Source organism: Micromys minutus (genome assembly GCF_963924665.1).
Source record: "Micromys minutus genome assembly, chromosome: 3".
In the NCBI taxonomy this organism is placed as follows: domain Eukaryota; kingdom Metazoa; phylum Chordata; class Mammalia; order Rodentia; family Muridae; genus Micromys; species Micromys minutus.
In genome coordinates, this window is record NC_137972.1 from 91,995,408 (window position 1) to 92,017,190 (window position 21,783).

The window sequence follows — 21,783 nt, forward strand, 5'->3', positions numbered from 1 at the left end:
GTTCAAGGCCAGCTTGGTTTACAGCGCGAGTTCCAGGACAGCCAGGGATATACAGAGAAACCCTGTCTAAAGGAAACAAACTGTAAACAGATAGATAGACAGACAGATGGCAGTTATTGGGGCCGGGAAATAGCTCAGTGGTTAACAGCACTTCTGCAGGCTTCTGAAGAAGACAGGAATTTGATTCCCAGCCCCCACATGGTAGCTCATTGCCAACTATAACTCTAGTTCCACAGGATCCAAAGCCGCTTCTGGGCTCTGTGGGCACCAGGTACACATTCAGTACATACATACATATAGACAAGACACTCCGACATATAAAATATGCATCTTATTTGTAAGAGACAGTGAGGGCTGGAGAGATGGCTCAGTTGGTAAAGTGACCCTGATTTAACCCCCTGATCCATGTAAAGTAATGGGTACGGGGTGCTGTAAACCTATAACCCTATAACTGCTAAGGCAACAGGATCTCTGAGGCCTGCTGACTCTGAATTCAGTGAGAGACCCTGCCTCAAAAACACCAGGAGGAGAGATACTGCAGAGCCTCCCAATGCTGACCTTTACACCCAAGGGCACACGCACGCGCACTGCCCCTGACACTTTTGTGCACGCTCTGCCCCTCCCTCCACACGGCAGCTCTTTCGATTTTAAATCACCCACCCAGCTAGGAAGCAGCAGAGTTAGGATTCAGGTCCAGAACTGTCTCACTTCATACTCAATGATCAGAAACAGAAGTCAGGGCTCACTCGGCATCTTGCCTCACAGCATGGAGAGCTGATAATTTCTGTCCATAAACTATCAGACAGGAACTAGATATTCATAGAGCCACTGGGGGTCAGGAGGGGGCAAGCCACAAAAGTCTTACTTCAAATCATCCTCAGTGTTACTAGTGCTCTCTACAATTGGTTCTTGTCATATGAAAATCGTCTCCCTGAAGCTTTCACTCATAGGCAGAGAACATACCTAGCCTGCCAGAGGTCCTAGGTCTCACTCCTAGCATAACAGAAGACAAGGAATCACAGAATATAAAACCGGGGGCTGGAGAGATGGCTCAGTGGTTAGAGCACCGACTACTCTTCCAGAGGCCCTGAGTTCAAATCCCAGCAACCACATGGTGGTTCACAACCATCTGTAATGAGATCTGATGCCCTCTTCTGGTGTGTCTGAGGACAGATACAGTGTAATTATAAATAGATAGATAGATAGATAGATAGATAGATAGATAGATAGATAGATAGATAGAGATAGATAACTGTAAAACCAGCATGTAAAGCTAGAGACAGAACCCAGTGACTAACAGCTCTCACAGAGGACCCGAGTTCAGTTCCTCAGTACTCAAGTCAAGTGGCTTACAGCCAATGGTGACTCCAACTCTAGGGGATCCAATGCCCTGTTTTGGCTCTGCAGACACTACACTCACATGGAGAAATCTACACACACACAAACACACACACACACACACACACACACACACACACACACACACCTCCCCCTGACCCCTTTCTCTGGTTTTTGTTTGTTTTTTGTTTTGTTTTGTTTTGTTTTTCTAGACAGGGTTTCTCTGTGTAGCCCTGACTGCCCTGGAATTCCCTCTGTAGACCAGGCTATCCTCAAACTCAGAGATCTGCCTGCCCTTACTTTGCAAGTTCTAGGATTAGAGGCATGTTTCTTTAAAGGCCACCATTGCCTGGCTAACAAAATCAAACATCTTTAAAACCATCACACTGCTGTATTTTCTGAGACCCGGCCTCACGATGAAGCTGCCATGCAATTTACTTCGTAGACCAGGCTACCCACAAACTCACAGAGATCTGCCTGCCTCCGGCTCCCCAGTGCCCGGATCCAAGGCGTGTGCCACCATGCCTGGCTGAGAAGTGAGTGCTTTTGTTAAAGCTACAATATTACCTTGTCTTGTCTCATCGTCAGACAGGTGCCTGATACTAAGAGATCCATATGCCCAGAGTATATAGCTACCTCACAGAACGCTTACGTTAGGGGCCCCTCCCCACCTCACTGAAGTAACAGTATACTTGTTTTAGAAGCCAGGCTCTACCCCTTCACCCCAAACTAACTGCTAGATTTTATTTTATTTTTCTCATCAGATGGGTTTGGGGGGGCGGGTAAGTACATGGTTTGGGAATTTCCTTTCTTGACATCCTTTGTTTTTTCTGGAAGAGGTCTGTGCTTCTGCCCCAGGGGAGCCTTGGATATACCATCCTGCCTCTAAAGAAGTTTGTCCCTGTCAGTGGCTCTGACCTCTCCTCTCACCACAGCCTTCTTTTCCCAGCCCAAGGGAGCTGCTTTGTATCACACAGGGAACCCAACTCTTCTTACGTTCTTTATAAAGGTGGCCACTGTTACCATCCATGAGGCCTCAGACCGTTACTGACCTTGCTTTCCCCACCTACTTTCAAAGATGGGTTTGATGGTGCCAGACATTACCAGGGTAAGTCGGCCAGGATTCCTGTCTCTCAATAATAAAACAGATATTCCATGTTTTGTTGTTTAGCTGAAGGATCTGAGTGGGGCCATCTCAGAGCCATGACGGGATCATGGCCACTATGACTTCCACTAGAATGATGGTTGTCAGCTCGAGGCCCTATAAGAGATATCTGGATGTCTGGGGACATCTTTGGCTATGCTAAGTAGAGAAAATCAGTCATAAAATCTAACACTAGGGCTGGGAATGATGCTAAACATTGGGCAGTTCCCAGGATAGCAAGCAAAATAGAGAAGTTCTTCCTCAAAGACTAAGGCTGAGAAATCCTGGACCAGATGGGAAGTGAGGATCTCTTCTTGTCCTATTGTTCACAGCCAATATCTGTGTGTCTCTCTGACCAGCCAGGGAAAGGAGTATGGCTCCTGAGAAGTCCTCACAGGTCCAGTCTAGTAGAGAGGAAAGTAAGGTATCTAGGAGGCCAACATTGTGTGTATGGATTCCACCCAAGGGCACTTCCTGGAATGACCCTCCTAGAATCAGAGGCTCTGAAGGTGCTGTCTGGTATGGGTACTGGGCTTTGAACTTGGGTTCTTCAGAAGGCCAAGCACTCCTAACTACTGAGCTATCCTTCCAGTCCCAGGATCACTCAGGTTATCTAGTGTTGCTCCTGAGATTCTAGGCTCTGTGGAGTCAGACAAACCCGGAACTAACACTGAAAAAAAAAGAAGGGCTGGGTGATTCTTAGCCATGGATGATCTGAAAAGTCCAGAAGAATCTATGGGAACACTTCTTAACAAAAGCTAAAAGAATTCAATACAACGGAAAGATGTAACAGGAAGAATTGCCTCATCTGTGGAGAGACTGAAAAGATGAGACAATTGCTTGTGTTCTTCGGCAGTGAGTTCAGGCACAGTTACAATAGCGAGGTGACACAGCAGGGCTCCAGTCAGACCCGCGGTTCTGTCTTTGTCATCTGTGAGTCATCCAAACATTCCTAGGGCTTGGTCCTTGTCGAGATGGTTAAAAGTGGCTGCTAGCACCATGCACGGCAGCCACATGCAGGACAGGAGAGAGGAGGAGGAGAAAAAAGGTCCCACACATGTGACTGGCTAAGCCCTTTGTCACACATCCATGCTCAGCTCCAAAGGAGGCTTTGATTTTAGTTTATAATTGTGCAGCTTAAAAAAAAAAAAAAAAAAAAAAAAAAGAAAACAGTGTTCACTTCCTAAGAGAGGAAGGGTATTTTGGGACAATCAGTAACCTGCCATAAAATGTAGCAAGAAAGGCTCGGGATTTGTACAAGAGAATCTTAAAGGGCACGAATAAGACTTAGAGACATGGAAAGACAAACATGGTTATTGGCCAAGAAGATTCAACATCATAAACTATCAATTCTCCCCAAGTTAATTTATAACTTTAAATGTGTTCCCAATAAAAACAGAGCCAGGATTTAAAAATATACATAAACAGATGATTCTAAAGTTCATATGGAAAATTAGACAAGGATCTGAGAGCTAAGAAATTTTGAAAATGGAGACCAGCTACACGGAGGATTAAACATATTGTAAATCTACAGTAACTAAAAGGCGTGCTATAGAAAAGTAATGAGGGCCTGGTTCTTAAGGGTACAGTAAAGACTCCACTTGCTTATGGGAATTTACCATGCGATGGGGAAAACTTAAACACTGGGTTGCTTCCAGATTTCTAGGAACAAGGAGAGCTGAAGGTGCATCTCAAACTTTTGTCAGAAGAAATAAGTACACCAAAGATTTATGTTTATAAAATGAAAGTAAAACAAGATTAAGGGACATTATCAGAATACATATATTACTTGAAAAGGAAAAAAATATTCAACCTAAGACATGGAATCCAAAACCATTAAAACTAAACATCCACCCGATTATGCAAAAACAAATGATATGAGTAAAAACTCCATGAGCCACAACCGAAGTCAAGTAATAAATAATCCTGCACCAGGTCTGGGTCCTAATGGAAAAGAGCTCCTGAGAATCAGCACCAGTTGCCACAGTGAAAAGAAGCATGTACACATGCTTGCACATAGGCACACATGCATGCACATAGGTACACATGCTTGCACATAGGCACACATGCATGCACATAGGTACACATGCTTGCACATAGGCACACATGCATGCACATAGGCACACATGCATGCACATAGGTACACATGATTGCACATAGACACACATGCATGCACATAGGTACACATGCTTGCACATAGGTACACATGCTTGCACATAGGCACACATGCATGCACATAGGTACACATGCTTGCACATAGGCACACATGCTTGCACATAGGTACACATGATTGCACATAGGTACACATGCATGCACATAGGCACACATGCATGCACATAAGCACACATGCATGTACATAGGTACACATGCTTGCACATAGGTACACATGCTTGCACATAGGTACACATGCATGCACATAGGCACACATGCATGCACATAGGTACACATGCTTGCACATAGGTACACATGCTTGCACATAGGCACACATGCTTGCACATAGGCACACATGCATGCACATAGGCACACATGCATGCGCTCACTCAAGCACACACCCTACTGCTCTTTCTTAAACAAATGAAAGCAAGTGCTGAAACTTCTACAGAAATTCGAGACTGTTCTAAGCTACTGTTTAAATTTGGCACACGCCGAAGCTTGGCAGCATAGCATGTCGGCAAAAATGCCATCTGTTGCCAATGGAAGATTAGAAGGTTAGCCTTTAAGGAGGACAGCTTGGTGATCCACTAAAAGGAAAACACGAATGACATTAGCAATAAATTGAGTTAGTAAAGGTTATCGCATTGGTTCATCTATATGGAAGGGGACAATACAGGTCTTGTTCCAAAACAATCCCCTTAGTCATTTAAACATAGAAAAGGTCCCAGACTATGGATGTGTGCTTGTGTTTGAAGACTGAGAAGATAAGGTCGGTACCTGGGTAGTTGTCTTTCTGCAAAACTATTGGTCACTTTATCTAAATACTTGTTGTGTGTTAAGCTGGGCACTGAGTACCTGGGCATTCTCCAGGAAGAAAGACTCATCCCTGTCTCTCCTCCCCTGCCCCAGAGCTGGACCTCTGAGAAGGCAGAGCTGGGCATCATCCCTCCCACGTTTCTCCCTCCCAGAGGCCTACAGACTCCTATTGGTTCATCTAAATATCACTAAAAGCAGCAGGTGAGAGACTCCTGGCAGGCCTGGGGAAGTGGAAAGCCAAGGACCTTGTCCTCCACTGCTTCCTTCCAGCATCCCTCTCCCCTCCTTCTTGTGAAGAAAGACATCCCCTCTTCCCTTAGCAGGTATGGCCTAGCTTCCTTGAGGATCCTATCTGCTAAGGCCCCACCCCTATCCCCAACACACACACACACACACACACACACACACACACACTCACAAAATTTCTTCTGACAACCTTGCACTAGACAAGCTTACCCCAGAGGGATGGACACTTTGTGATGAGACTGAAGGTCTCCAGAGAAATGGCATTCTAAACAGCAGCCAGGCAGGCTCCCAGGGATTGTCCCAAAAGAAGGAAGTCACTTACTCTTCCTGTGTTTGGTTTTGTGTGCAAAGTTAAGGGTTTTCGAAAACTCAGATATCAGAGTGGGAATGGGAGAAAATAGTCAGAGGTAGGACTCCACACATCAGTGGCTACAGGGTGGGAAGGAGTGTTTGGCTCAGGCCAACCCAGGTCATAGCCAAGGGTCCCCGTAGGACTTGCTCATATCCGACAGCAGCTGGGTCAATGTTTTCCCCAGGGAGAAGAGAGGGCGGGAAGCAAAGAGGCCAGGGAGAAGTGGACTAGAGAAAGAAGAAATGGAGGTGGGAAGAAATGAGGGGCTGTCCCTACCTATCCAGAAGCCTGTGAGGAGGAGGGGTGCGGTGGCACTTGGCTGCTGCCTAGACTGTTCTGCCTGGCAATCTGAGTTTTCATTTCAGTTTTCTTTCTCTGCGCTTTTTTGTCTTGTTTTGTTTTTTGGTTTGGTTTTCATGTCTTTGCTTTTAGACGGTAAATTTGGGTGGGTAGAGAGGTGGTGGAAGTGGATTATGGGAGGGAAAAGCATGATCAAGATGTATTGTATGAGAAAGAATTTAATGAAGGGAGTTCCAAGTCCCTTCTGTGGCACAACAAAGGTTTTGCAGGTGATTGGAGAGCAGGTACTTGGCGTTTTATCTAGTTAAGATGGCGGCTGGCCCCGGAGGGGCAGAAGGCAGAGGAGGACAGCACAGGCCTGAGAGCAGCTTCCTCTTCCCAGGCTTGCTCTCTTCTCTCTACAGGGTAACCTCAGCTGTACACGCTCTCAGGCTTGGTCACCTAGGTGGGCAGGTAAACTGAGCCTTGATCAGAAGCGTCACCTTTATTGCTTTTACAGTCCGCACTATTGCAACCTTTGTGACTGTCATCTCAACCTTGTAAAGGCAACTCTGGGTACCACAGCCTTGGCCAATCCCACATGCCCAAGTTCCCAGTAATGACCCTACTGCCAAGGGACAGTCAGGCCTCCTAGGTCCCTCCAACTTAAATCTCATGTGACAGATGTGAAAAGATGAGGCAGAAGACATTCACCCTCCACACACTTCATCCCGTCGGTCCTTCAAGCAAGTGCACGAACGAGCTGACAGACAGGACCAACCCAAGAAAGGTGACTTCAAGCAGGGCTATGCCACAGCCTGGTGGCAACCCTGGCAGCCTGGATCCCGGCCCAGCATTCAGCCCTACTTTCCCACCCCAGCCAGAGCCGAGCCTTGCCCTCTCACAGTGCCAGGGCTGGAGACGGGGCTAGCTCACTGTTCCTTCTGTAGCTCGGGAGCGTTTGCTTAGAGCAGCACTTTTTCTGTGTGATTTCTTCTTTCTCGAGGAATCCCAGCTGTAAGCAGAAATGGGGTCACAGATACAATGCAGGCAGGTCCAGAAGCACTTCCTGCCCCACCTCCCCTCCAGTCTGGGTCCCATGGGATGCCAGCAGGCACATAAGCATGGCTCTTTCTGACCTCTGCTTGTACAGGAAGAGGCCTTCTTTGCAAGGCTCACCTCAATAGCCCAGTGTAGCTGCTGAGGGAGGCACAGGGTGGATGGTTGATCCAAGCGGTTACTCCAACCGTATAGTCTAGATTCCTCTATAGAGATGGGCCTGGGGTTTGCAGGGGTGGCAGGAAACAAATTGTCTTCTAGAAGCCTGATTTCTAGAAATCTTAGAACCCATGTGTTTAAATGGGCCTCAAAGAAACCACCTCTATTGAGGCTGGCCCTGTCCTGTGACTATCACCTCTTCTATACGGAAACATCTGGATCTAGATTACTTTTCTCCCCTGTTACCCCCAGGAGGTTAACCTTACACGGTTACTATGCTCCTGCAGACAGGGCTTAGCCACCCTCAGCAGGGATTTTAAACCCCTCTTCCCGGCATCTCAGACTCTGACACATCTGTCTTGTCTCACAGTTGCCACCAACCCTGTTCTCTGGTCTCTTTCCCTCTGCCTCCACCTCCCATCTCCTTTGATTGCACTCTTCATGGTCTGTCCAAATTCTAGCTTCCATCCAATCCTGAGAGCCATTAATGTTGGTTCTACATCAGTTGATGCTGGCTACACCAGCCATCTGCCATTTCCTCTTCTCAAATCTTGCATCTCAAACTCTTGTGTGTGTGTTTTCTGATTCAGTGATGCTGTATATATATGTGAACCTGAATCCCCCTAGCTAGTTAACTTGTGAAGGATGGCGGTCAGGAGAAACCTGCCCCTGTATCACAGAAGGATCTAAATGATATGAGTTCTAACCTTCAGATGGCCCTGATGCTGCGGAGGAACCTATCTTTTGCTGAGGTATTGTAAGTACTGTCGAAGGTTGACCAGCTGGGAGATGGACCTAGGCTGAAGTCAATTGAGGCAGGTCATAACCTACTCTAAGATTCCTTTTACTAGAGGTCTCCCTAGGGTATGTGCATCTGTCTAAGATGTAAGAGGTCAAGAAAGACCCTGTTGTGTATACGAGGCTAACCCTGTGGCTTTGACCTGTGTTGCAGGGATTTGAAACTGGACAACATCCTTCTAGATGCAGAAGGTCACTGCAAGCTGGCTGACTTTGGGATGTGCAAGGAAGGAATTCTGAATGGTGTGACAACTACCACCTTCTGTGGGACTCCTGACTACATAGCTCCAGAGGTAAGGCCTGTGTCAAGTTAGCTTCTTAGCATCAGAACAGAGGCACCAACCCGATAGCATGCATTTGGAGGGTCATCCAAGGATGCCAGGAGAAGGCTCTGCAAAAGCAGGACAGATTCTAGGGGTAAGTATCAGGAAGGAATGTGGTTTAATCATTTTTCTGTAAGTGTGAAGTGGTAGCTGAGAGTGACCGGCTAGTCCCCATGCTCAAGTGAGTCCTTGCTAGGTGTCAATCACTCATCCCAGTCTAGAACATCCATCAGAGCTCAGACTAAGAGAAACCGGCTGACTTGCAGGAGAGTTTTTACTTTGACTGCTCAGAACAGTGAAAGTCTCCTGGAGAGGCAGCAAGTAGCCTCACTGGATGTCAAGTTCACAGCAAAACCAAGAGTGATTTGCCATTTCCACCGAGGCAGCAAGTCGACAGAGTAGCCACGCACATAGAACAAGAGGACAGTGCGAATGAAGGTCAAAGGTGTCCTGTGAGCTTTACCAGGAGACTGTCCTGTGTGAACTGTGTGAAAGTTGAGTCCCCATGATGTGTTCTTCCAGAGGAGTCTGATCAAACTGAGGTATCCTCAGCATGGACAATTCGGATTTAGCCAAGTAGTCACGCCGACACTTAATTAAAATGTCTCTGATGGTTTTGAGACACATAAAATGGGAAATAGGTACAAGACCCACTAAGCACTGCCCTTGTGGAGAAGCTCCTTCCACGGGACATTATTTGAACAAAGCTCCGTGAGGATGAAGAATTGACCGAGGCTCCAGCTGCTCTTCTAAAAGAGCTTTCGGTCTAGACAGAGTGACACAAATAAACAGAATTATGGTGCCTGAAACAGAGCCCCCAGGATATGGGAAGCTTCACGGAGCTACGGAGACTGGGAAACTAATGACAAAGAATGCATTTTAGGTTTGCTTTAACCCTAAGGATGGGGAAAGCTTTGTGGGAAACAGGAAGGATCAGAGTGGGTGCCATGCAGAGAAGGGAAGTCCATTTCTCTAGGCTGTGAATCTTCTCAAGGCAGGGTCTGGGTTTCTAATGTGGGTGCTACCAGGAGCCAACACACAGGCTCTAAAGAATGGTCTTTTGAATGAATGAGTGAGTGAATGAATGAATGAATGAATGAATGGAGACTTTTTTTTTAGTATAGAATAAAGTTTACTTAGGGCAGGGGGAGGGGAGTCAAGAGGGAAGTAGAGGCAGAGAAAGGCAGAGGAGGTGAGGGGGAAGGGAGGGAGGACAGTCATGAGCACATGGAGAGAGGGGGAGGGAAATGGAAGGCCAAAGCAGGGGCTGGAAGTCAAGAGCAAGAGCAAATGGAGACGTTTCAACATGAGCAAAAGCCAGGGGATGATAACATCTTGGTCACTTTCAGGAAATTGAAATGGCACAACTAGAGAGCTGGCAGGATGGCTCTGCAAGTAAAGCAAGTGTGTAATGGGCCTGACAGCCGGAGGTCGAGCCCTAGAACATATATATACAAAGGTGCATGAAACAGCCAATGGCCTCCACACGCATAACATGTACATGTGAGACACACACACACACACACACACACACATCAATAACACAAAACACATTTTAAAAATAGTATAGACAGAGCAAATGGTTTATTATTTCTTGTAACACTAATGAACAAAATGAAGACTCAGTCCTAAAGGATCTATGGACTGCTGAGAGCTTTGGTGGAGGAGAATCATCATGTCTATCCTGGGAAGAAGGCAGGCCAGAGTGCACGTCAGCAGGCTGAGCAGAGCCTTCACGGTGCACACCTAGAAACCACGTAAGCCAAGCCTGTAGTCTCAGCACTGAGAAGGTGGAGGCAGGAGACTGAGACGTTCAAGGTCACCCTCAGCTGCATAGCAAGCCTGAGGCTACCCTGAGGAGCCTGAGACCCTGTGTCACAAAATAGTTAAAATATTCTGATCTCAGTGAGCTTGGACTGGACAGCTGGAGCATGGAATTGTTTATATTGCATATTTTTCTCTTGGTCCTGGGAGTGATACTGTTAGATATCATTTCCCTGTATATGTCTCCTGGAGTTAGTGCTGTTTGTCCAGAACATTCCATATTACCCTGTTTGCTTGAGCCGATTGTGGATATAGAACACCTGTTGGGTTCGTTCATGCAGGTGTGCCACGGTAGCAGCTTTAATGGCCTCCGACTTAAATCTGAGCTGATTTGTCTTTGATCTAAAAATCCTATACTTCCTCTTAAGGATACTCAAAGAAAGATGTTTTAAGGGAAAAGAGACGGATTCACCCCGCTTTTTATGTAACCACTTAACCTTGGTTGTACTGTAATACATCCAGTAAATGTCTGGGGAGGTTTTCCTTTAAGGAAAAGGGACATTGCCTTTGTGTCCTTGTGCTGACTTGTAGCCTCTAGTTTTAGAATTCATTCTCAATGCTGAGTGAATTGATAAAGTTTCCACAAAAACAAAACAAAAGGCGGAGTAAAGAACAGGCCTTCTGCAATCTGTCCGCAGACCAGACAACGCAGGTGGGGCCGTGGAGAGTCCTGCAGTGGGCTTGTGGGCACTCAGTGCTCACCAGAGCTTCGATCTTCCGAACTAGACGATCTCAGCCTCTCTGTTAGTGTTCTGTGTTCCCTTAGCAAGAGTACCAGCCAATCAGCAGCAAAGAAATTAATGAAAGGAAGGTCACTCCCCTGGGACTCTTTACCAGGAGAATCTTCCATTCCCATCCTTCTGTGAGCCAAAGCCACAACAACCAAAGACCCGGCATCTGGGCAGTTAAAGACTGGGAGGGAGAAACATGCCTTTTACAGTGAAGGAGCCCAGTCAGCCTCCGTGTGAAGCGTCACGCTAGCGAGCAGGACATGGCTCCTGCCCATTCTGTCCTGTGTGCCCACTGGGCAGAACTGCTCTAGCCCCCAAAACAGCAAACAAATGCTGGCCTTGTGGTAGGAAGATGATACAGAAAGGTGTGACAGCCATGACAGGGCTGGCCGAGTGCAGCCCCCCGACCCCGTCTCTTCACTGCTGGGTTATATGCTGGGATATGAGGAGCAGTCCTCAGAGCTGAGTCCAGACCTGCCTAGAATGTCCTCATGTGCCCTTGATGAAGCCGAGGACTATACTGGAACCTTGAGTTCCTGTCTTTCCCATGGGAATCTTAATGCCTGCCCTGCCCAGCTCAGCAAGCTGCTTTAAAGCTCTAATGGGATTAGAGGTGGGAGTGCTTCAGAAGGCAAACAGAGGCTAGCCTTGAAACCGGAGCCATCACCTGAGAGATCAGCCAAGGTCTCTACCCACCTTGCACCCCTGGTTCACACTCCCCAGCACTTCCCCCTCTAATTTCTGGCCCCTGCTACATAAGAAATGGCTCTCAGTTCTGGGTCGCACCCGGTTCCATCAGGGCCTACACCTGCCCTTCTCTCTTACCCTAACCCTTGACCCTCTCAAGGGGCTGACTCCCATACCAGGTGCCCTCCGAGGGCATGCAAAGCCTTTACTTTCCCTCCAGCTCAGGAGCTGTCAAGTCGATGAGTCCAGGGACAATTAGGGCTGAGCCTAAAACCTGACTTTTACAAAAGATTCCACCAAAAACAAGGCTGGGTAAAGGCCACCTGGCCATCCAGTCTACACAGACAGACAAGCTCATAGCCAAACCACAGAGGTGTGGATGCCAGCCGTCCACCTAGAAACAGTTAAATGGTCAACTGATCAGCAGGGGCCCATGAGCTTCAGAGTTAATGGGGTACACTGAGTAAGACACCCATGGTGGAAGGTGTGGGGTTGTAGCTGTATTTTAGGGGTATGAATGAGGTGGGCACCACAACAGTCTCTGGGAAAATGATAGGCAATAACTCTCTGAACCCTTTCAGGTCCTCTAGGAGACTGTTGGGTCTCGGGAGGTTGAGGAAGACTTAGCTTTGCCTGGGGCCCCAGTCCAGCACAGCCTGTAGTTCTGAGACTATAGGTCCCCTGCACTAACCACTAGACTAGTCAGAGAGCCCCCAGATGCTAAGAAAACAGGGCATCAGTCAAAAATACTGTAGAGGCAGCTGCAGGTTCTCAGACTTCTTCATCCCAGAGAGAGATGGTTCTAAGCTGTGTTTGGGCTTTGCATCATTAGATACTGCTGCTGTTTCATCCCAAGGGTTGGTGACTACTGTAGAAAGTTGTTTAGCATGTTCTACATGGTTTTATCCTGAGTTAATGCAATCTGACCACAGATGCACAATGGCTGGGAGGAGGAGGCATTGCTAAGTGTGGTCCTGGTCAAAGACAAAATTCACAAGACAGTCATGGAACCCATTGAGTTTTGGCTTTACCTGTAAGGATAGCATACATTCACAAGGTTAACCCCCAAAGAAAGGGGACCTATAGGGTCTATTGCATGATAGGCTCATTGGTGAGATTGGAGAACCAGGAGGAACAGTAGAAATGAGTCTTTTACTGTCAGAGACATAGAGGTCTCTGCTGGGTGGAACATATTGGGTGGGGAGAGTACATTCCTCGTATTTCCTTCCATAGAGCATGGGGCTGAGGTAAGTGTTCACAGCTTGAGGAATATCTACTTCCTGTTTCAAGTCACACCTTTGATCCCAGGAATCAGGAGGCCAAAGCAGGCAGCTCTCTGGGAGTTCCAGGCCAATCTGGTTTATATAGTGAATTGTGGTCTAGCCAGGGCTATAAATTAAGATCTTAGCTCAAGTAGGGGGCAAAGGGAAAGAAGATTCTTCTCTCATTCACACATGGAAGCCAGGGTCCCCAGGCTGTGTGATGGGGACTGAGCTGGCTGCATAGCCCGTCCCTCTCAGCATCACCTTTTGAAGTTTACATCCCGCTCCCCTAACCGGGAGTTAATGTCAAACTGTTCTCATCTTTTCAGAGTGGCTCCAAATGCTGCTTGGAAGCTTTATCTGACATGCAGACAAAGAGACAGCCTTTTGTTCCCAGCAGAGGTTAGCAGGTCGATGCTCACTGTACTGAGAGGAGAGTTAGCTCCCACACTTAAGCCTCTGAAGAAGCTGGGGTAGCGCCCCCACCACCTGGGGTGGCACCACAGCCCCACAATGGCAGAACATGGTGGACAGGAAGGCCGAGACCTTCCCACCAGGGCCGGTGGGAAAGTTGTGCTCGTAAATAACCCCTGGCACTGTCTGCTTCCTGCACAGATCCTACAGGAACTGGAGTACGGCCCCTCAGTGGACTGGTGGGCCCTGGGCGTGCTGATGTACGAGATGATGGCCGGGCAGCCCCCCTTCGAAGCTGACAATGAGGACGACTTGTTTGAATCCATCCTTCATGACGATGTTCTCTATCCTGTCTGGCTCAGCAAGGAGGCTGTCAGCATCCTGAAAGCTGTGAGTCACTGTCCCTCACCTGAGGCTCTGCTCCCTGAGGGCCCTCTCCCCACCCACTCCGTGTGTGCGTGCATGTGTGTGTGTCTGGTTCATTGTGTATGTGACTTTGTCTTTCCATCTGTTTATCTGTCTGTGTGCTCATGTGTGTGTGTGTGTGCGTGCGCGCGCGCGCACGTGTGCTCACCCGTTGGTTTGTTCAAGATCACAGTGCTGGGCCAAGGCAGGGCCATGTGAGAGCCAGGAGTCGCGGCTTCCAGTCCTGCCTTCTGTTCCCCTTCGGAACTCCCCAGAGTTCAGTAGTTGACAAACTATATTCACACAACCAGCCCCGTTCAAGGGCTCTGGACTCACAGTTCCCCTTTATTTGATATATTTTCTGGACAAACGTGGCTGTCGGGGTGACAGCTGGGTGCTTGCAGTGTTTGCCATAGCTGGTAGAAGTCATGGCATTTTTAAGACATACAGAATTGTGCAGGAATCTGGACTCACACTCACCCTCCCCCACTGCTCCTGTGCCTCCCATGGCTCCATCTTCAAGGCCTCATGACTTAGCTGAGCCTCTGTTCACACCCTCTTTGTTATGTCTTGGTGGCATTTGCCCTGGGCAACCTCTTCTGTCCCCTTTGTTACCTCTTCTGCCTCTCACTGAACATGCGCCCTGCTGTGTGGGAGGCTTGCTCTACCCCAGCCTCACACCTTTAAAAGACAGAAGTTTCCTAGAAACTCCTTCATTCGCCCTCATATGGGGACTAGGAGTGCGGTTCAGGCGTAGGGTGCTTGTTGGCATTCATGAAGCCCCGGGATCAACCGCAAGTCAGGGATGGGATAGTCCTAGGTGCACATACCTGTCTGTCATACCTGTTCTGGGAGGGAGAATGAAGAGTTCAAGGCCGTTCTTCGGCTGCAGAGGGCTCCCTGAGACCTAGTGTTGGAGTCAATAGACAGCATCAGAGAATGGCTTAGCAGGCAGAGCGCTTGCTATCAAATTTGCTGCAACAATGTTGCCTCGTGGAAGATGACAGCTCTTCGGTCTTTGTGTTGTTCTCGTCATCCCAGTTTACAGGGAGGCAATGTGGCAGGTGACTTGAAACATGATGGGGGCAGAGTTTGCTTGAGAGCCACAGCCTCCCTCCCGTTCCCGGCCCTCCCCAGGCCCATGCTCACTTGTATGAATAACTGAGACACATAATCCATTAAAATGGTAGAAGTACAGCATGGGGTGCTGAAAAGAGCCTTCACCTGTCCCCATTTCCATTTGTCTGTCCCCCACACTCTGTTCTCAGTGTGGGGTTTTATATCCTGAGGTGATACCAAGACAGTACAAACATGGGTTCTCACTGCTGTATCTTTTGCCCTTGGTACAGAACTTAGAAGGCTTGCTGTGTGATTCATTCTCTCAGAAGGGGCTATAGATTCTTCCACCGAATGCCGTGTCTGCCTGTCTCTGCACTTTGAAAAGCCTTTGGGTCAGCGGTCACAAGGGTTCCCTCAGCAAGGACCATCCCCGTCCCCCATCCAGCCCCAGACAGCTGATCTCCAGAAGGAATTCCATAGTGAGAACTCTGTGCCTGGCAGACATCAGCTCACTCAGCCTCATTCTGAGTCCTCTGCCCACATAGCAGCCGTGTGTGTGTATGTGTGTGTGTGTGTGTGTGTGTGTGTGTGTGTGTCCCACCCATTTCTCCCCCTCTCTACCCCTCTCTTTGGATGGCCCAGACAGCACCGTGGTTTTGACACCCTTTCTTTAGACACATATCCAGCAATGTTTGGACATATTTGAGCTGGTGCAATCACAGGGAGCGTGGTAGGTGCAGATGTGTGGGGACAGACACTGATCTATCAGAGGTGCTGCTGTAGAGCCTATGGCACACAGGACAGACAGCCCTACAAGCAAAGGATGTCAGTAGCACTGGGTATGAAAATCACTGATACGTGGGGCTGGAGACGGGGCTCGGTGGTTAAGAGCAGGTACTGCTGTTACAAAGGACCCCAGTTTGATTCCTGGCACCCATGTTGAACAGTTAACATCCACTCGTGTTTCTGGCTCCCGGAAACTGCTGCTCTCTGCTGAGCTCGCTGGACACGGAATTCATAACCAGAGCATCCCCACCATAGGCACTTGCACATAATTTAAAAGTTAAAAAATAAATTTGAAAAGAGAGAAAGGGAGGGGGGAGAGAGAGAAAACGGTTGACTTACACAGACCAGACTCAGAGGTGAGGTCATGCTGTGGTAACTGGCTGAGAAGAGAGCCTCAGACCCGGGCATTACCGCAGGGGTTCATCCCTAGGCTTATCTTTTCTCTACTAGCTGAGGGAGGTAGGAAGGCCCATGGTGGGCAGAGGGGTCTGCTTTCGTTCTTTGGAAACCACCCACCAATTCCCCAAGCTTGTCACTTAATATTTGTAGCCCACATTTTCTAAGACTGTCCTTAGAGGTACATCACTGAAGGATGTTGCCCATGGGAAGGTGGTTCGGGACCTGGAGAAGGCCGTTTCTGTCATAAGTCAGTGAAGGGCACAGGCAACAGCAAGCCGCCATCTTGCTGCTGCTGAACCCAGCGCAATCCCCTGAGAGCCAGCCGCTGACCTCCACTGCAACCTTCACAGTTTACTGGGTAGGAGGCTATGCTGGGTGAACGAATCTCAGGGTTCAAGGAACAGTGACCTTTAGGCAGCCTATAACTCAGGTCGACAAGAAACATGGAGGTCAGATATCAGCAGAGGAATCAACATGACGCCAGAAGACTGCAAGTCATATACCATTCAGTGCCCCTGAGGTCTGGGCTTAAGGACACTAGGGGTAGATCACAGGACCAACTGTAGCCCTAATCCTTTCCCATGTAAGTTTTCTTCCGCTGGTGAGCCTTGAAATGCCACTGCAGTCACAAAGTGTCTTTGTCACTAGATACACTGACTTTTTACCCTATAAAACACTGCACTTGGTCTCTGATACACACAAGGACAACACGTACCCCCCCCCAACACTCCCCCCCCCCAACACTACATGAACACCTTTACTTTTGGTGCCTGTCAAAAACATTCTTTAGTTTATTCTGGTATTCAGCTATTTGGCTGAAGTTCTGTTTATTCTCAGAAATGGCTGAGCCTGTCACTATCCCCTTGTAATGACTTTATCTCTAATTTACATGGCATTTTAAATGTTATATTTATGTGTGCAGGTGTGCACCAAGCTGCATCTAAGGAGGTCAGAGAACAATTGTGAGGGTTTGCTTCTATCCCTGTACCCCAGGGGCCCCACATATCTGACTCAGCTGGTCAGGTTTGGTAAAAGCAAGCACCTTTATCCACTGCTCCATCTTGTTGGCCCCTACACTTTTGTGTGGCAATTACAAATTCAAACTAAAATCATGAGATGGGTTAGGAAAGGAAAGAGTTGGGAGGAACATTTGGTCATTTGCATACATTTGCATACATTTGCATGGCAGTTGGTCATTCACATTTCTAGATCTTTTCTCACTTCCTTGCTATGAGCAACTCAGGATCTCAGTCTCTGCTGAAAGGTCTGAATATTCAGGGTAATAAAGAGCAGGAGTCAGGTCCTAATATCTACTTGGGAACTTGCTAGCTGTGCATCTTTAGCCCAGTTAACTAACATGTCTGTGCTGAGAGTTAGGCACCTAGCATGTAGACGCACATGTAGGAAATGACGTGGAAGATATTCCCTCGTGAGTCACGCCTGAGACGCTTCATCAGTAACTCTTCCATGTCTTCCTCCCGCAGTTTATGACCAAGAACCCGCACAAGCGCCTGGGCTGCGTCGCAGCGCAGAACGGGGAAGATGCCATCAAACAACATCCGTTCTTCAAGGAGATTGACTGGGTCCTGCTGGAGCAGAAGAAAATCAAGCCCCCCTTCAAGCCGAGAATTGTAAGTGGGGCTCCCAAGCCCTTCCCCTCCATGGTCAGCTGGTACTTTTGCACTCATGTGTGTGGGCCACGAGCAGCCTGGGATATGAAAGACCGAGGAGGAGTCTCCCAGAGGAGTCTGAGGCCCTAGACATTAACCGTCAGAGCTATGATGCCTACAGCACCTCAGTCTTACCTCCTCAAGCTTCGTTTATTTATTTTGATTTGTCACCACGAGGCTAGTTTTTCACGACATAGAGATACATACAAAGGTTTATCTGGTTGTTTTTTGTTTTTGTTTTGTTTGTTGGTTTGGTTTTTGTTTTGAGAGATATATAGGGTTGTGACTTGAAAGTGTCCATGTCACGGTTCTTATGTGGCAGAGTGTAAGGGAAGAGGTTGCAGAAAGGCTGACCCACAGTCTCACAGGGAGGATAGCTTGTCTCCTAGCCTCCATCACTGTCCTGTCTCCAATACGTCCCTGTCCTCTGCATATGCTACTGTACTTGACGAGCCATGCCAGGCATAGGTGAGGGGTGGAGATCAGTGGCGTGTGACACTCAGAAGTAGAGCTCAACCTGGGGACGAAAGCCATGTCCCACAGGCTAACCTGCTATGGAAGTGTCGGAAGAGCAGGCGATCTTATCCCGGGAAGACAAGTCTTAATTCCCGCGGGGATAGCTAGCTTCAGGCACCTGGGAACTGAAGGGAAGAGTTTCTTAGACGGGCGCTCCAGACCTATGAGGTTGGATGTGAAAAATCATCAACCAGTTCTGTTGGGGGAGTCTTTACTCCCTCAGCCTCGAGGACAGAAAAGCCACAGCGCCAAGGCTTGCCACCATTGCTACACTGCTTTCTGCTTTGGTCCATGGGATTCTTGAGCGACATGCAGCTTAGAACAAGCTAAGTTGGGGTTCATTTCTCTATGCAATCCTCTCTTCCACTTTAGCCCATCTCACTACAGCTCTGCGCCCCCACCCCAGCCCTCACCCCATGTCAAGCCCATGCTGTGGGTTTTGTAGATAGGGAAGGCTTGAGGTTCTGGTGTTGGGGGCAGACAGAGCTTGCTGCATGTGACAGCCTGAGGGTTGGGGCCAGGACGCTGCAAGTCGTCTCAAAATGCAAGAGTCACTGAATACCAGACAGTGTCTAAACTAAAGGCCTAGCAGAGGAGAAGGAATGGAAAGACTGAGCCTGAGAGCTGAATTATAATTTCCATGTAGCTTGGTTTAATTAATCCCTAGAGACATGAGAAGCAGAAATAAAATAGTTCAGGCCCAAGTAACAAGAACCCAAATGAGACCAGGGATCAGCCAGATGCCAGTGCCATCTACAGAATGGCTTGTTGAGGCTCTAGGTCAATGAGCCACTTCCAGCCAGACTCGTGGGGAAGTCAGACCCAGAAAGGCTAGATGTGGACACAGGCTAGGCCTCTCAGGAGGTGCAGGGAGACAAGACCCAAGGACGTCCCCTGGAACCACGAAGAGAAGCAAACACTGGTGTGGATGAGGGAAGCTAAGGTTGTAGAGAAAGTCCTAGAAGGAAGGAGCTGGAGAACTTGAGCCACAATTCCCAAGGGATATTTGAATGGATGGAGTCATGGGGACAAGGCTCTCCCTGGGGTCTAATAGATGACGGGATATAAGAAGTGACCACGGGCTTTTCTAGGAATATTTACTCAAAGCCAAGGCAGGCTCTGGGATTTAATCAGCGGTGAACAGTTTCAGTTCCCAAAGCATCTTTTACAGTCCCATCAGTCCAGGACATCCTCGCTGGGTTTCCGATCTTTAGTCTGGAAGACGATCTCATCCTCTAACAAGGCATGTGAGAGGAACCACACCCTGGTCAGTGGCTTCCCACCCGCAGAGTACGAGCAGGATGAGAGGAGAGCCATGCAGAAGAGTGGGAGGTGACTGAGATGCTGGGACCTGGGACAGAATCCACACACCAAGGAAAGGGTGAAAGAATGGGGGACAAATGGGAACACACTACCACATGTCCCACCCCACAAGGAAGCAGTTTTCACCTGGCCCAGGCAGGCAGAGAGCCCCTTCAGGTTGTTCCTAGCCAGATGGGAAGATATTCTTGTAGGTAAAGGTATAAGAGGTCCCCAGAAGCCAGAAGGAGGAAGTATTCCACTGGGTCTGGGACCAGGTTTTGGAGCACATTTCCCTGAGCCCCAGTACACAAGAGACTGGACTTCCCTAACTTCAGCCTCTGGGAAACTTCCTTCTGGGACTAGAAGCAGGACCCTGCTCGTTCCTCTGCTAGGGACTCGCATGAGCTTCTGGTGGCTTTCTTTACCCGTGAGAGTATGTCCAAAAGAAAGAACTGGGCCACGCAGGGCTCCCGATATATAAGTCTCTCCTAAAGCTGTCTTTACCATTTCCATGGCAACTGTCCTATGTACACAACCCCACTGTGCCCCAGACTACCATGTTGGAAAGTACGATTTATTGGGCTGGTTTCTTTCGGCTGAAATGAGAAAAGTAGTTCATTAAGTATGAAGACAGTGGGAGGAAGTCAGAAGACTGTGCAGGAGGTATTTTTGGTCACACTTTAGCTGAGGATGTCTCAGAGCTGCCAGGCACGGGCCTTCAAGGTGTTTAAATATTAGATCACATTCCGAGGCACCTGCGTGCGACCTCTCTCATAAATATGAAATTTGTGAATAAAAAGAAAGGAGATGGAGGGAGAGAGATAAAGAGAAGGTTGTTATGACAAAGGTGTCCTAGCTCTGTCCCCAGTCTAAAGCTCCTTCCTGAGGCGTGGAAGTGCCGTTAGCCTGTGCGGCCTGCATGCTCAAGCCTGGCAGAAGACGCTGGATCAAATCACAGCCATCCTAGTTACCATCGAGGCAAACCTCAAAGGTCCACTGCAGAAAGAAAGTCGCATGGGTTTTCTATAAACCACTTTCCTCATGTAGCCCACCAGCATAGAGGTGTCTGCCAGCCCAGGCAGTAGCAGAGAGGCAGGACAACTCTGTGCTCCACTAGATACACAGAGCTTAGACAGTGCAGTCACCCACAGGTCACTGGGCAGAGAGCGACTGCGGCACATTGCCACAGAGATGTCCCTCTGCTCGTGGGTCAGAGGCTCCATTATAAGACCGGCTTCCCTTGACCCAAGGTATCTTATAACTTGAGGACATGCCGTGCTCCTGAGGGAGCTCAGGAAGGCAAGACTTTGACAGCCAGAGGACAGCCAGTTCAGCACTGGGAAGAGGTGAAAGGACAAGGGATCACGGATCAGCCAGGTCCACTGTGAGATTCTTGGATCCTGTCTTTCAGGATCAAATGAAAGAATAGATACTGTGTGAAGAAGAAAAGATAAAATCTATGAGCAAACAGCACCAGCCTCCTGGTTGTTGCTAACCACAAAGAGACATTGGCCACACATTTCAACAGGCAAACGAGGTGGGTTCAGAAAAGCCCCTACCTACTAATGCCAAACACCTTAGGAGAAGCGTGGCCAAGCACTGGGACTCATGAAAGAGCCTGTGTTTCTTCTCTCTGGATTTAGCTCAACTTGCTCTCCAGCTCCTCTGTTGACCAAAATGCCACTGTCCCTCAAAAACCTAGTCAGTAGCCATCACCTTACTTCCCACGCTGGCTACCGCAGCTGCGTCACCCAACAGGTGACATGCCTGTTGGATCCAAGGAAGACTCCGTTTTGTTGAGCCCAGGAGGGGCCATAACATTCAGCCTAGCATTTGAGAATAGCCACAATGTAGTATTTTGTGTTTCCAGAACTTTTAAAGTCTCCTCAAACCCATCATACAGCCAGACCTGCCTCTGCCATGCCTGGTTCACCCGGAGACCTGGCCCCTGCTCACACCCACATCAGAGCAGCTTCCGACCTGACTCCCAGCCCCTCCACAGGAAGCCTCCCTCATCTGAAGATCTCACCAGAGAGATTGTCCAGATTGGAGGCTGGAAT

General features: G+C 48.5%; 1 protein-coding gene across 2 annotated transcripts in view; it reads left to right on the plus strand.

Moving 5' to 3' along the window:
* The window catches only part of PRKCE (protein kinase C epsilon), a 465,526-nt gene that overhangs the window by 421,535 nt on the left and 22,208 nt on the right, over positions 1 to 21,783 (plus strand). For both annotated transcript variants that reach the window (XM_080914609.1, XM_080914608.1), the window contains exons 12-14: positions 8,500 to 8,638; positions 13,788 to 13,976; positions 17,720 to 17,866. In XM_080914609.1, the coding sequence (XP_080770735.1) occupies positions 8,500 to 8,638; positions 13,788 to 13,976; positions 17,720 to 17,866 (475 nt within the window). The remainder of the gene's footprint in view (positions 1 to 8,499; positions 8,639 to 13,787; positions 13,977 to 17,719; positions 17,867 to 21,783) is intronic.